Below are 15,807 nucleotides of genomic sequence, written 5' to 3'. Positions count from 1 at the left end.
CAGCCAGGAAAATAACTTCACCTTGAAAAATTAGACTAGTAGTGAAAGAAGCCAGCAATAAAGATGACTGCGTTTATAGAATCCTAGAATCATGGAATGGTTTGTGTTGGAAGGGACCTCAAAGATCATCTCGTTCCAACCCCCCTGCCATGGGCAGGGACACCTTCCACTACACCAGGCTGCCCAAAGCCCCATCCAACCTGGCCTTGAACACTGCCAGGGATGGGGCAGCCACAACTTCTCTGGGAAAGCTCTTCCAGTGCCTCACCGTCCTCAATATAAAGCAAGCTAACACAACCTACAGGTAAATTAATGTCCACTTTTTGACTGTGAAGAGTTTTCAATCCTTGTTTTACCATAGTGTCTCTGGATGCTGCTATTCCAGAGAAACCTTTTGTTCTTTGCCAGAAGGATAGCAGTAAAACTGGCTTTCCAACATGAATATGTAGAAGACAACACAATAAGCAGAGAGATAAAAGACTGGAAAAAACAAACACACTTCTCAGGTCTAAGAGGGATGAGAGAATTTCTTGTAACAGCCAGACACAAACAGTGTTTACAGGAGCCATTTCTACTATTTTTATAAGACTGAGTCTTTTCTCGGATTTTTTTTTGGCTTTTGAGAGGATCCATGAACGCTCCCTTTGGCAATAAGAAGAGAACTGGCGTAGCAGTTGGCAGAACTGGCCTCCAAGGAAGCAGAATAGTAGAGACTGGGTTAAAATAAAGGCAGCGGTTTCATAAAATACTTTTTCCTCCCTTGGGTTTGCAAAGTTTTTTTCCAAACCAATTAGCTCCTGATTGAGCAGGGACCCTGGGCAAGCACAGTATGATGTCACCATCTTCCAAAGGAGAGTCTGAGCGTGCTCAGGACCAGAAATGTGGGGGAAGAGGAACAAGGTGATGTATTTCTATAACTAGCTCCTCTTCTACTTATTGCAAAGTGCTTTACAACCAAGATGCAAAGAGCATTTCCGAAGCTAGCGCCTGCTCTTCCCCATTACAATGCCGAGCACCGCTGGCACCCTGGGGGAGGGAAGGAGGGAGAAGGTGGCAAACCAGAGCATCTCATGGATGGTGGACACCGGACAGCCCGATATCCAGAGCCTAGTCAGAAAAAAGAAACCATGAAGGAATACAGGGAACAGGGGAAAAACAGGGACAGACCTAGATCCAAACAGCATCACCATCAAGGCTAGTATGTGTAAACAGATCACCAAAACAATTAGATATAAATATTAGTCTAACAGCTTTTAAAGAACAGAGAGCCCTCCATACCCTCCTTTCTCACCACTTTGTGAAATACCAACTCCATGGTGGTACAGATCAGTGCAATGAAGTCGGGAGGAGCCAGCTATCACCCTCTAACTCAAGATGGAGACCTAAAATTTAGCACAAGCGTTATTAGGGGAACAGCTGAGAGCCTGGTAGTTTGGGCAGAGATAAGCATTAGGTGGCAAGAACAGAGTCTGGATCTAAAAACTTGCCAAAATAAAATTAAAAAAAAACCCAACACACTACCACACCAAAAAAACCCAAAACCAAACTACATAAAAGTCATCTTGTCCATGCAGAAAAGCAAACTATTTTAAATATATCGGGATACAGAGAAAGCAGCAAAGCAGAGACCTGGTGTCTGATTCTCTGCTGTTCATCTACGGTACAAAACTGGTTTGCACGTTTTCTTTCAATGGAATGGCCAGATGTAAAAATACATTATAATCTCTAAGAATGCCAGCAGGCTTTGAGATATCGTCATGAAAGAGCTCTTTTGTAGGTGTGTGGGAGGCCTGATGGGTTACCCAAGTGCTGCTGATCAAAAGCTACCTTTTCCTTAAAAGACTCTTGCGTTAAGTGGGCTCCACAATACCAGCCAGGACGGGCACCTTCGGCCACGATGCATTTGCAGATAATGTAGTAGAAACGGAAGGGGGGTTTATTTTTTTATATATATATATATATATAAATATATATACACACACAGAGATATGGAGAGCCATATACACACAAGTTCCTAAAGTCAGAGAAATTAAATATGCTATCTGAAATCAGGCCACCTTTTCAGCTGGCTAATTACACTCCCAGGAACCTAGAAGAGGAAAAGATCTCCAGGCAACTGAGCCCGGTGCCACGCAGGCAGGCACCCAGCTATACCCACAGCCACTTCTGACAACATGGACACAGGATTCAAAAGAGCTTCTGCATTTATGCCCCTCCATTTCAAACACTAATATGAATACTCACGGTGTAAAGATTAGCACAAGATGAACTACACCGGGTTTCCTATTCCATACACAAGATGTCTGCAGTATTTCTGCTGAAGGAAAACGAGTGAGAGAGGCAGCACGTAGTGAAATAACTCTTTTTGGAGGGATGCAAAATTGAGAGTCTACACTGTCCTTGGAGAATCACGAGATAATGAGACTGGAGATGACAACTCCTTACAGGATTGTGAACTAAGCTGCTATCAGGACACTCTTTAAAATATAAACTATTTTAATAAATTAATGTACCTCAGACATATGAAACAGTCCTTCTGAGACACAAAAAGGTGAAGTTAAGATCAAGACTATACAAAACAAGTTATTAATAATTTACACAGGACCTCAGCGAACACCTAATTTAACCTACAACTACTTTAGAATACACGAAAATGAACGGCACTTAAATCAGCCCTTTCAGCAGAGTGAAACGTAAAAATAAGATTCTTAAAAAAAAACCAAGGCCAATTATTTTTTTTCTAGGAAACAAGGCCTCAGTTCTGAGGTGGAGCTATTTTATTACAGAGCTTCTATAAGCTAACGACTCCATGCTGAACACTGGTCCTTCCAGTTTGTGCAGCAGGCGAGGGCAGTAAACAAAGGCTGACGTTCAATGAATAATGGGAGTACAAGGTCACCTGTCTGATGTTAAAACTTATTTTACACTGAATCATTCTAGAGAAAAAGATGCCTTTCTTTTTTTCCCCAAGCACCCTACCAGAACACATACTTCAGATGCTTTAAATAGAGAAAAGCCCAAATGTATGACGGGTACTGGTCGTTGTAAACCGGCAGGTTTGGGAAGAGGAGTCAAGCTCTTGCACACACGTGGGACACGGATGACAACCACCTTCTTTCCAGATATAAGTGCTGCTGAGCAGGGAGGCAAAACCTAGGAACTTTCGCATTTATGGCAATTAGGACCTCAAAACAGAAGGATTTGCTGGCCAAGGTGCAGAGGGACCAGCACAGGCCAAAAGACAGCCAATGTTTTCAAGACCCACTGCTGCCGAAGCCACCCGCTTCCCTGGGTCACCGGGAGCTGGCAAGAAAAGGTGCATTCATCGGGAGATGGGGAAGGTGAAAGCTGCTGGGAGACCTCTTTGGAGACAAAAAATAGAGGCATTTTTATTTTAACGTCACCAGAACAGCTTTGTTAGCTTAACAGCTTGCCTGTGTTTACAGTGCCAGTACTTAGCAAATGGACAACCTTTGCGATTACAGAAAAATTATCACCATTTGAAAATTATTTTGAGCTTTTCATTTAATGCTTCACAGAAGAGGCAGGGATTTCTCGAGAACAAAGTGTTTCGAAAAGGCTTTACCAGCAGGCTGAGTTTTGGTCCTCTTCAGAATTAAACAGCGCAAAAGGAATGGCAGTTTTTGGCGTAGACCTCATTTGCGAGTACCCAAAGCAAATTTCTAACAATTAATTTAACAGTAATATCCAACCACTTGGAAATAATTAACACTGAGATTTAAAATAGTACATTTCAAATAATTATCCAGAGTAAATGGGTTAGGAGGGCAGGTAAGAGCAGCTAAGAAAAATGTCTCTTCAACTTTAAATATAACCCTAGTCCTAATGATATTTTTGCTTCTTGCTCTTTTCAAATAGTAAATTTAATTATTGAAATTAAGTGTTGAAAGTATAGATAACCTTGTGCTGGTCTAAGAATATCAGAGAAGCAAGGTTTGAGGTATTACAGCCAGCCTAGTCCAAGCTGGCCTCTCCCTACGCACCCCACTCCTTACACTTGTTACTCCAGGAGACGTATTTGATGCCACAGGGTCAAAGTACATCGTGAGCCAACACAGTCATTTCTTTAGTGGAAAAAAAGAAGCAAATACGAGAAAAGAAAGTCTTATATTAGCAAGGCTGAAAAAAGTCTGAACGGTCATCCATCACACCGCGGTATTTTTAAACCTGCTGCGACACAGCCTGCTTAAGGCCAGGGCAGGGTTTCACCAGATGTTGTCAGCCAGCGGACGCGCTCCGTGCCGACGAAGGACTCTCTCGGTGGGCTGAACTGGTTGACCAGGGGGTTCACTGGAGGGTGCCACAACTGACACAGGGAGGGGTGGATCACACTGAGGAACAGGGGGAGCCAGACATCATCCTTGGACAAGTCATAAGCTGTTTTCTCAGCTCAGCCACCCAAGACTCCAGACATGCTGTGGCCAAGAGAGGAGACCCGGACCTGCCCGAGTGGGTTCGATCCAGCAAGGGGGCAGCTCCAACGTGGGCCGTGTCGCTCCCGAGCGGGCAGCGTTCTCAGGGAACAACTCACTCGGGTAGGAAACTCGCTTTGACAGGAGGATGTTGGGGCACACCCTCAACGCAGCTCAGAAAGCAACATCCAGGGAAACAGCACCCACCTAATTTTATCCAAGAAAACACAACTTGTGCAGTTTTGCCTCTGTCACAGCAGAAGAGGCACCTAAAAGGTCCTCAAGCCTATTCAATATGGTAGCTACACCCTCTCGATAGCCTCACAGAGTGTCCTGGAGGACAGCTGGGACCGCCACTGCTTCACACAGCACCACCAGTTAAATCCGAGGATGCAAAAGCCAGAACAAGACGGTGTGGCCCATGCAAAAGCCATAATTTACATTCCTCCATTGCCACAGTGATTTACAGTCCCACCCGCTCCGGTGCTAAAACAACCGCGGTAGGCAAAGAGCACCAGAGGCGTGTCAGGATCCGTGATAAATGTCATGTTTTCCTAAGAGGAAATCACACCATTGTCCCATTTCTCCCACGACCTAGGAAAGCACCTGAGAAACGTACCTGGTGTATTTGCCAGGAGAGGGGCAGAGAGCAAAGGCTGGCATCCCAAATATCGCGACTGCTCCCCACGCGGCTCCCCCGACCCCACAGCCTGTCATCACACAGGCTAGAAGGTGTCTCACCGTTTTAAAATCGAGGATACATTAATCTGGACAGTCAATGTTTGGATTCTTTGGAGATCTTTCCATTCCCTCTCTCATTTTAGCTTTAAAGTTATTCCTCAATATACAAGAAAAGTTGAAATTCTGTTTGGAAAAAAGAAAAAATTAACGGAGACTTATTTTTTCTGTTTCTGAGAAAAAGGATCAGAAAACATTTCCACATCTCCAGTACAAGTGCTAGGTAAAACCAAGCATCTACTCCAAAACTTAATGAGTAGAACTAGTCTTCTTTTCAAAAAAGCAGAAGGAAAAAAAAAGAAATAATTCAAGTATCCTGGTGTCGTCTTTTCTCTCTATTCAGCTCTGCCTTGAAAAATTTCTTTGACCAGCATGGTCACAAGCAGTAACACTACTCCTCACCCACCAGTCCCTTAATTTTCCAGCCTTTCTCTGGCTCGCTCAAGATAAGCTATCTTCTCAACACCTGTCTTATTTTCTTTAACTATTTCGGGTGAAGAACTCCCATTTAAGAAAAAAAGAACCAACAGTATTTCAATACAGGGACAACTGGACGCTCTGAAAAACAAAGCTAAAAACTAAAGGAAAGCAACTTTCAAGTCGTGTTACATGTAAAATCATCCGCTGTGACTTATGAAGGACTAAAATCAAAACTTAAACTGGTTTTAAAACCCGTCTGGCTTTAGTTAACTCAAAACTGGAATGAATAGTTCGCAGCTCCTTCACGACTTGGACACCTGCAGCTCCGCAGACTCTCAACCAGCGAACTTACCGGTTCCCAGCACAGATCCTCTCTTTAATAAAAAAGTCGGATCTCACAGAGAAACAAAAATCCTTGTGCGACTAAACCCTCCAACGCTGAGCTGAGTTTTTGCATAGTCCATGTACCTCAGAGGCAGACGCAACCCTGAGGAGCAAAGTCGCACGTGGAATGAATGGCTGACACGTGGAAGTCCCTCTGGAGAAGGCGCTTCTCCCGCAGCTCCTTCTTCACCCCACAGCACGACTTCACTCCCCAGCCAGCCAAAAACTTCCAAGACTTACCTGAGCTCCCCGCGGTTAATAAATATTGCAGATATTTGTTCATGCCGTACTTGAGGCTTGGAATATCTGCTTGGCACTGCTAAGACACTCCGGCAAAGGCTTATGGCACAAAATAGCGCTGACCATGTGCTGACACAGCACTTTCTGGGCTGCAGAGATAATTAGGGCAGGACGTACCAACCCCAAGTCCCGCCTTCACCCTCATTTACTCCCCAGTCGGATGGGGTTTTACTCAGGTGTCTGCAGGGGCTTTTTGGCTGGTTTCTTCTTTCCTAGTGCTACCACGATCATCTTGGGGAATTTTTTGACATCGTACTTCCCCCCTTCCCCCAACTGCAAACGTTGCTTTTTACTCGATTCGAGCAACGCCAGCTGGCAAATACAGTGGTTTCCCAAACGGCGACCCCCTGGGCTCACCGGGCTCCGCCGCTGGAGCCCAACACCACCCCACTTCTCCAGCCCTGCGGCCCACGCTTGGCCCCAGCGGGGAAGGAAGCTGCAGGCAGGGCAGGGAAGCGACCTGGCCCTGCCTGTCGGTGCGTGCCTGGCCGTGCTCCGGTATGACGTGAGCCGACCCACCGCCCCGGCTCCTCCGACCTGCCTCATCTAGTCCAGGGAAAGTGGTTTGGGAAACCCCAGGCTAGCAAATTGTGCTTTCTGCTTCTCCAGCACCAACGCAGCACTGCGGCGGTCGACTAGAGGAAAAAGAATCATAGAGGATGCATTTAAATGTCAGATATTCCACACTGGAGAGAGAAATTCATTAAAAGCAGACCAAGGGCTCCTGTGGCAGGCGGAGAGGAGCCCGGAGCTCGCAAACACCAGCACAAGGCTAGTGCACCAGCCCAGGCAGGTCACTGCACCTTTGGCCTTCAAAATCCTTCGGGCTTGACAGAGAAGATTTGCTCCCACCTCTTGCTTTTCACACGTCTGTAACTGGAGCGAGGAAGAGCCGCGTGGAAGCTCAGGGCCGAATCTCCCCACAGCCACACGACCACGTGCAGAAAGACCAAAAATCAGAAGTGCCCTATCAGCCCACACTGAAATCCCGACGCGCCAAGGCAGCTGCACCGGCCCACCCACAGGACACCTGCCCTAACGGACAATTTAGTCAAACAAGAGGTCCCTCACCGCTGGAAAGCCAAGACGCTGCTTGACATGAAGACACATGTCCTGACCTTACCGTCAAGAGGGTTTTCTATTCTTCATTTCAAAACTCAGTTAAAAAAAACATCCACCAGCGACACTTTGGTAATTACTGTCCTAAACACAAATGTGGGGGGAAGACGCAGCCTTAGCCATGTCCCCCACATGCAATTCAGGGACTAGAGCACCCGACACTGAACCACCCGAGTTCTTCTCTCACGGAAGAAACACCCAAGGCAGTTCATGAGTTTCCACTTTTGCTCCTTCAATTTCCCTGTAGCGAATGCAGTAATAAAAGCTCTTTCCTACACGAAGCTGATCTTGTACAACATCAACCACAGGAAGGAAAATGCAGCCGTTAAAAGCCTTTTTTCCGACCTTTCTACACGTGGCGTGAACCCGCTCTCCCATACAAGCACCGCAAAGGCAGGCTCAGTGCAGAGAGGCTGCTCCCACCAAACACCCAACGTGCAGCCCCTCAGCAACGTGCGGTACGAAGAACCTGACCGGTGAAGAAGACAACAGCCTCCATTTTATGGTGACACGTCGGCTGAGGATGATTGAAGTTGGGGTTTTACATTTAAAGTATCGTTTTGCACAGCGTTTTATACACAAGTCACAGCCATCCCACGTGGCTGTTTTTCAGCTGAAGACTTCGAAGCATGGAGAGGGGAAGTGCCTTCCTCCACCAGCGACGGGATCAACAGAGCTCAAGCTGGGGAGATAAGCCCGAGGATTTCTCTGCACCTGACTGGGCAAACAGGAGCCAACCAGTGTTACAGCAGATTACTCGTGGGCTGGGTACTGGAAATCACAGAGAGAGGTAAAGCTCTGTCGGTGGATGGTACCACACAAACCCATCCAGTCCCCTGTCAAAGACACAACCCAGATCTCATCTGGAAAGCCTTACCTGTCCAAAAAGAAAATTCACACAGCAAGAAAACCGCTCCACAAGCTTTGGACCATACCAGAAAACTGCTGCGCAACTGGCGGTACGCACCGCTCTAGAATAAAGTATTTCAAGGCAGGGTGCTGAAAGCTTTGCTCTTCCATCACACCAGGATCAGAGCAGACAAAGAACTCCGACCTCCAGGCCCGGCTGCAGCTTTCTGCTCGGGTTCAAAAAACATCCACCTTTTAAGCATCTCCTGACAGCTACCATCAAAACCAGCAAACCAAAGAGCCGGTTTCCTTAAGATATTTATGAAGAGATATATTATGCTTCTTTTATGGCTTTCAGCATACTCAGGACCTAGACTTTAAAGAGAGACCTATTTTTCTCCTCTACAGCTCTCAAAGAGACGCTTTTAGGACCGAAGGCAGTTCTTCCCTCCTACTTACACAGCGCGCTTTCAAAGCACTTCACACGCACTCAATACCTTTTCATCCTGCTCTGAAGCAGGTGGGGTTTAGGCATTTTGTAGATGGAAAAAGCACTTCAGCCCAGTCAGGACTAGAATTTGCAATCTCCAGATTCCCAGTCCAGCACAAGCTCCCGTCCCATTTCTCAGCCCACAAACACTACCACATGGGTGCATGCTCCCACCCCAGCGCCTCACTCAGCTTCCAGCCAGCCCTGAATTTCCACAAGCCTCCAGGTAGCCACGCTCTTCTACCACGCAGGCAGATACTTGCAGTAAAGACACTGGACTGGATTTCCCACATGGAGTATCACGTGTTTCAGCACCCAGTTCAGACGTGCCCTACGGACCAGACGCATCGTGCCAGTTCCCTCCTCACCTGACAAGTTTGTATTTACTGAGCTGCTTTCCGAGGGGAAGGAAAGGGAAGGCCTGCCATGCACAGGTAGCAACACGAGTGGGGAAAACTCAGTCCTCCTGCTGCTGCTGATCCCCTGACAGGCACGGAGGCCTCTTCACCACTGTCTCCCAGTGGTTGGGACCGTGACAACACTGCATTAAAAAAATAAGGATCATTTATTACAAACAACGGGATGTCACACTCCTCAGGAAGCCTGGAATGGTGAGAGGGCAAAGAAAAGGGGAACAGTGCTACATCCCACCAATTTCTCTTTTCACTTCCTCGCTGCTCCATCTGGCACGTGTCCATCGCCTCCTCCCACCGCAGCCTGGCAAGGCCAGCTCCACTCCTCAGCTTGCAACAGCTACTCTCATGCCTATGGAAGATCCACCAAGAGTTTCGGAGTTACTGTCAGTCCTACAGTGATCCTCAAACATCCAAGTCAACATCAGCCTTGAATCAATATGTTCAGCAGGCTGATACTTCAGATGTTATCCTTTTTTCTAGGCACTATTCCAGAAAACACAGATCCACACTGCAGCTCTTGGTTCAGGTACCCACCTGCTTTGGCAAAAAAAAATATGCTTTTAAAGCTTATTTATCAAGTGAGGTGATTAAATAGGTCAAAAATGCCCAAGTGCCCTGTTGTAAGGCCACTTTAAAACCAGACAGGCAGATTCCCTGACAGGGAACAACTTATGGTGGACTGAGAACCTGCTTTCAAGAAGATGGTTGCCTGGCTGGCAGCTAAACTACTACACCCTCTAGTGTAAAGCTTAAACACATCCTTCCAGGCTAGGTGAGCTTCAGGCAGCGAGAGGAAAAGACAGGAGCACTCCAACCTGAACCCTTCTGATGAAGCTCAGCCATAGCACTGCTTAAAAAATAACTGCAAAAGCACCTCCTGCTCCTGTGGAAACCAGGCACCTTATACACCCCGCTGAAGTGCTTTCTGAAACCACATTTCGCAGTAGCTTCTTCACTCATGTTCCGTTCCTCTATCGAAATCAACATGGAAAAAATGGCCCAAGCCCCACATTAAGCTGAGGCAGAACTGACAGATCCTTGGTTATGATGGCCATGCCATGTGTCAGATGCCAAGGGTTTGGGAAAGAGGGCAGGAGCACGCGCTGAGCCGGCTGCGGGGAGTGGGAGGCAGCGGGCTGGAAGTGGAGCCTCACAAATCTGCTTCTTTCCCAAGTGGCAGACACTTCAGCTAGGAAATCACAGAATGATGGAACAGTTAGGGTTGGAAAGGACCTCAAAGACAATCTAGTTCCAACCCCCCTGCCATGGGCAGGGATACCTCCCGCTACACCAGGTTGCTCAAAGCCCCATCCAACCTGGCCTTGAACACTTCCAGGGATGGGGCAGCCACAACTTCTCTGGGCAACCTGCACCAGTGCCTCCGCACCCTCACAGTGAAAAATTTCTTCCTTAGATCCCATCGAAATCTCCCCTCTTTCAGTTTAAAGCCATTGCCCCGTGTCCTGTCACCACACGCCCTTGGAAAAAGTTCCTCTCCAAAACCAGACTGCAGCTTTTGTTTTCCAAAAGCCAGAGCTCCTCTAAGAGCCACAACACAGCGAGCGAAGCGCTCTCCCTCCCCAAAACACACGCTTTTTCTCCTGGGTCACTAACACCTCCAAGCCAGGCCTAGCAAGACATCAGGAGAATTTCTTTCTTGTCATTCACGCTCCGCTCTTGCATTAACACTTTTTATCCAGTATTAAAAGCTGCACATGCTTTCCAGGTGCACCAGGAGGTTTTAAGAAGATGAACCTTCATTTCCCCATTTCGAAAATCAAAACCAGCACCAGCTTTTGTTTCATACAGCAGCATCTGTTTCAGGTGGCGGAACAAAATGAGCAAATCTAGTTCCAAAACTGACACTCTACAGATATTTAAAGATGAACAGGAATAGTAACTGAAAGATAATTATAATATCAAGCATCTAGAAGACCATCTTAAAGGGCTCTAGGGAGCTTTTCAAACTCAAAAGAACACTGAGAAGAGGCAAAAACTTTTGTCTTTCTAATATGGTATCTGTCTGCCTGTGCCAGCCCTGAATATGCTTCCTCTATTTTAAACCACAGTCGTGGTAAGTTGAGCTGGTAACCAAAAGACACAAAGAATTAATCATCTTCCAGACTTGTGAATAACCCAAAATTAAGCAGGCACAGAAAACACGCAACAAGTTGTGCTTTATTTTGACAACTTCTGCTTCAGGTTGCTAGAGACCACACACACTAGCAAGTATACCTAACTGAAATAACAAGGCTTTAGCAGAAAGCAAGCAGCATTCATGGAATCATGGAATGGTTTGGGTTGGAAGGGACCTTCAAGACCATCCAGTTCCAACCCCCCTGCCATGGGCAGGGACACCTCCCACTACACCAGGTTGCTCAAAGCCTCATCCAACCTGGCCTTGAGCACTGCTAGGGATGGGGCAGTCACAGCTTCTCTGGGCAACCTGTGCCAGTGCCTCACCACCCTCAGAGGGAAGAATTTCTTCCTTAGATCCCATCGAAATCTCCCCTCTTTCAGTTTAAAGCCATTGCCCCGTGTCCTCTCACTACATGCCCTTCTTCTAGGGAGAAGAATGAAGGCTTTTCTCTCTAACTAAAATAAGCAGATCAGCAAATAATGACTGTAAGTAAAACATCAAGAGCTGTTGGAAGAACAGAGGAGAACAACAGCTCGCTCTCTTTTTTGTAGCCAAGCTTCATTTGAGAAACCTGCAGCACTCCATGCCTAACTCAAGTCCCTCACCGGGAGGGGCCCGGCTCACCCCAGGACCCCGTGACACCCCACCAGCAGGACCTGCCTCACGGCACTGGACTGGAGAACACATCCCCTCCAGCTCCCAAAAGCCGTGCACCTCCTGAAGGGTTGTGACAGCGCAGCAGCTCTTGGCAGAGGCCCGAGCCTGCCCTGACACCTCATCGCCAGGCGAGCCGGGCTGCCCGGGGGGACAAAGAACGGGATCAAACAGAGCTGCCCTTCTGCAGCCTCCATCCTGGCGACGAGACGGGCTGTCCTCAGGCCATCGGACACTTTGGAAAGCTGCTGCCCACCGCTCACGTGTCACACTGCAACTGTGGGATGTGATTGATGATGATGATGAGACCCCCATCTCAGAAAAGGCCCTTCAGACCCTCCTTTGGAGGCAGCAGGGTGACGAGCGAGGGGGCCCGGAGCCCAGACAAGGCTGGGCACAAGCAGACGCGACAGCTGAGGGGTCGGGGGGACCCACGTGCCCCACCTGGATGATGCTTACAGACCCCCGTGGGGACACCCCACTGGAGAGGGGCTGGAGCGGGAGCACCACCCGAGCCCTGGGAGCAGGTGGGATTCAGGGGAGGCAGATTCAGGCCCTGGGCCTGTCCTTGCCGCGGGGGGAGCACACCCTGCCGCGGGGGGGCAATCCCGGCGGGGGACGGCAGGACCGGGGCGGAGGGCGGCGCAGGGCCGGGAGCAGCCACCGCCCGCGGGGGGGGGAGAGACAGAGGACGGGGAAGGAGGTACCGCGACCCGGCGGGCCGGGCCGGGCCGGGGCCGTACCTGCGCCGTGGCCGAGCGCGACCCCCGCGCCGGGACCGCCAGAGGCTCCGCACCGCGCCGCGGCCGCCGCCGCCGGGGGGTGCCGGAAGTGGCAGTAGGGCCGGCGACAGGGCGGGCCCCCGCGCGGCCCCCCGGCGCTGAGGAAGGGGCAGTCGATGCCGCGGAAGTAGCCGGTGGATCTCAGCATCCCGCCGGGCCGCCGGGGAGAGGAGGAGGGGAGAAGCGGCGCGGGCGGGGACGGCAGCGGCGACGCGCTCCCGCCTCACAGCGCCGGCGCCGCCGCCATCTTGGGAGCGCCAGGCCCGGCGCTGAGGCCCCCGCGACGCCGCTGCCCGCACGGGGCTGCCCGCGGCGCGCCTGAGCGGAGCGCGAGGCGGGGCCGGCGCTGAGGGGGCGGGAGAAGGGGGCGCGGCGGGAGCGGGGGGGAAATGGCCGCTGGGGGGGGGGCCGCCTGCGCTGAGGCGAGCCCGGTCCGCCGCCCCCCCGCTCCCCTCAGCGGGCCCGGGAGCACCGGCGGCGCCGCGGGGGGCACCGGCGCGGGTCGGTCCCGGCGGCCGGGCTCGCCCCCGGGGCTGGCGGCCCGTCGCGCTCCCGGCGGCACGGCGGGAACGTGACCGGTGTGGCGGAGCCACCTCCGAGCTCCGCCGGTTTGGCCCGCTCCCCCCGAGCGGAGGGCGCCGGGGAGGCGGGTGCGGGCCCCGATGCCGCCGCTGCTCCACCGGACGCCTCCACGTCCCTCCGCCGGGGCGGCCCCGGGCTCCTGGTGCCCACCGCCCCCGCGCGGCCTCGGCCTGCGAGAGAGAGCAGCGGCAGGTCCTGGTGGAAGGAGCCCACGCAGAGGAACGGACCGGTTCGGTGCCGGCCCTCCCCCGGGCGAGCGCCACCCCCGTGTTTAGCAGTGGGGAAACTGAGGCACGCGGTAACGGCAGTTTGTTGGAGCGGGGCTTAGAGCTGGCCCGGGGGGGGGGGGGGTCGAGCAGGTGAGGGGCACGTGCAGCCCCTGGGAATGACTCGGCGCTGCCCCTGCCTTGCGTTTTGGGAGAAGGGGGTCTGCACCGTCAGCAGGTGAGGCTGTTCTGCAGTGCCGGCAGGCGGCCCAGCCCTTCAGGGAGAAATCCCGTTAAGTGGAGCCGGAATCCCAGCCCGGAGAGAAGGGGTGATCCAGAACAGCCTCATCGCTTGGGAACGGAGGGGTGGGAGAGAGGGCGGAAAGCGCCAGGGCAGTGCAGGAGGGCGCTCAAGGAGGAGTCGCGCTTCATAGTGGTCTTAAAAACCAAACCCACCGCTTTATCTTCGGCTGTGGCATCGCAGCGAGGCGGTGATGCCGCCTCCTCCCTACGCATCGCTCCCGGCAGAGCAAGCCCAGGAGCTGAGGACGTCGGTGGAGGAACCCACCACCGAGCCTGGTCAAGGCGCAGCGGGGAGCGAGCAGGAGACCCATGTCCCAGCACTGCCGAGCTTTGGGGGTGAGCAGCTGTCGGCCCCAGGAAACCAGAATAATTAACAAAAAGCTTTCAAAAAGCGGGAAACACCGGATGATCAACAGCCTTCCCTCCAGCAGAAGCATGCAACTGGCACAAGGTGCTCTGCAAGGTACCCAGAGAGGGCTCGTGCTGAGCATCCCCACCCACGCTCCTGCCAGCCGGCTCCCTCCCTCCCACAAGTGCTAGAAAAGCAAGCTATTCTTTCCCAAAAAAAAACCCCGGAAAGCATTTTTATTTTTATGATATAGATAAATCTGGTTTATATAACTTCAGCTGTAATGGAGAGGAGGACTCTACAAAGACCACATGCACAGACACATGCTGAGTAACGTTATTTCCCTCCCTTCTAATTCTTGCCCCATGCTTGCTCAACTCACAAGCTGGCAAAATAAAGTGAAATAATGTAAAAGAAACCATTCATTTCTGTCCACACCTGTCCCTTTCTGTTTCCCCACATGGGAAAACTGCCCAAAATTGATTCAGGCCAGTCTTGGCTATGCTTTTGGTTCCCCACAAGGAAAAGGGCAGCTCAGTGTAACTGGGATGCCCACTCTGCTTCCAGTTAGTAGCGCTGGGAAAGGTCTTGGTGGTTACTGAGGCAGCCCGTCTGAGAACAGGGACCCCCAAATTCACTCATCCTGGTGGATCCATGGCAGGGGGGTTGGAACTGGATGATCTTTGAGGTCCCTTCCAACCCAAACGATTCCATGATTCTATGATTCTGTGATCTGAGCACCCCAAACGATTCCCTCCAACCGTGCCAAGGACCTGCACCCCCCACCTCACCCTCCCAGATTGGAGGATCCCCAAGACTGACCTGATCTCCCCCCCTCCTCCCAAAAGCTCCCAACCCCTCTGCAAAGAAATGAGGCGATTTCCCGAGCCCCTTGTCCCCCCGGGACGCTTGGCTGATCCTCGCTCTGCCTCCTCACATGGCTCATGTGCCAAGTGCTCCCATTTCAGTTAAGGAGGGGGACAACTTTGGGACAGGTTTCGGGCACGTGGTAGGGTTGTCACAGCACCTTGGGTCCCCGCATGGGACAAGAGGCAGCGCGTCTCTCCTCGCTTTTGCTCCTCTCCTTCCCGGAGAGAGCCGGGCAGAGGGATGCCACCGCATCTGAGCTGAACCCATGCCCACCGCAGTCAATTACTGCTGGGTGACACGAGGACCTGCTCCCCGTGCCAGGGAGACCTCACACTGTGCTGGGCTTCCCCGACACAGCAGGGACTGAACAGAGGATGCGACCCTGAAATGTGGCTCCAGACCTGCCGTGGAGGGTGCTCCTGGTTTGCTCCCCAGGGGAGGAGGTCGGATCCAGCCTCCTGGTGTCCCCAAAACCTTCCCCCCACCCACCAGCACAGGCCCAGCTGCAGGCGAAGCAGCTCCTGCGGGGAGTGAATCCCTGCCTCCCTGCAGCCGATCCCCACCCCATGATAAACCCATGGCCTGATGAATTAGGTCGAATTTTTGGAGAGAATAGAGCCAAAAAAAAAGGGAAACCAGCCCGAGATTCTCATGTGGTTGAGCCTCCCTCCTTGCAGACCTCTGCTCCCTGCTTCTTGTTTTGCATCACTGTCAAAAAGCATCTCCCAGGGCAGGTTTCCCATCCCCACAGTGGGGGTTACAGGTTTGCTCT

At 51.4% G+C, this 15,807-nt stretch overlaps 1 protein-coding gene across 4 annotated transcripts in view; it reads right to left on the bottom strand.

The window, feature by feature from the left end:
- Positions 1–12,873, bottom strand: part of REXO1 (RNA exonuclease 1 homolog) — a 42,787-nt gene extending 29,914 nt beyond the window's left edge. For 2 of the 4 annotated variants that reach the window (XM_086627636.1, XM_086627635.1), the window contains exon 1: positions 12,687–12,873. In XM_086627636.1, coding sequence (XP_086483762.1) covers positions 12,687–12,873 — 187 coding nt within the window. Of the gene's footprint in view, positions 1–6,215; positions 6,316–12,686 lie in introns of those variants that run through there. The other 2 variants (XM_086627637.1, XM_086627638.1) reach the window with 2 other exon arrangements.
- Between the last annotated feature and the right edge of the window lie 2,934 nt (positions 12,874–15,807).

This window comes from Tauraco erythrolophus, chromosome 28, assembly GCF_009769465.1.
Source record: "Tauraco erythrolophus isolate bTauEry1 chromosome 28, bTauEry1.pri, whole genome shotgun sequence".
Lineage (NCBI taxonomy): Eukaryota > Metazoa > Chordata > Aves > Musophagiformes > Musophagidae > Tauraco > Tauraco erythrolophus.
Note: the sequence above shows the minus strand (reverse complement) of the source record. Positions and strands in the feature narration are given on the sequence as shown.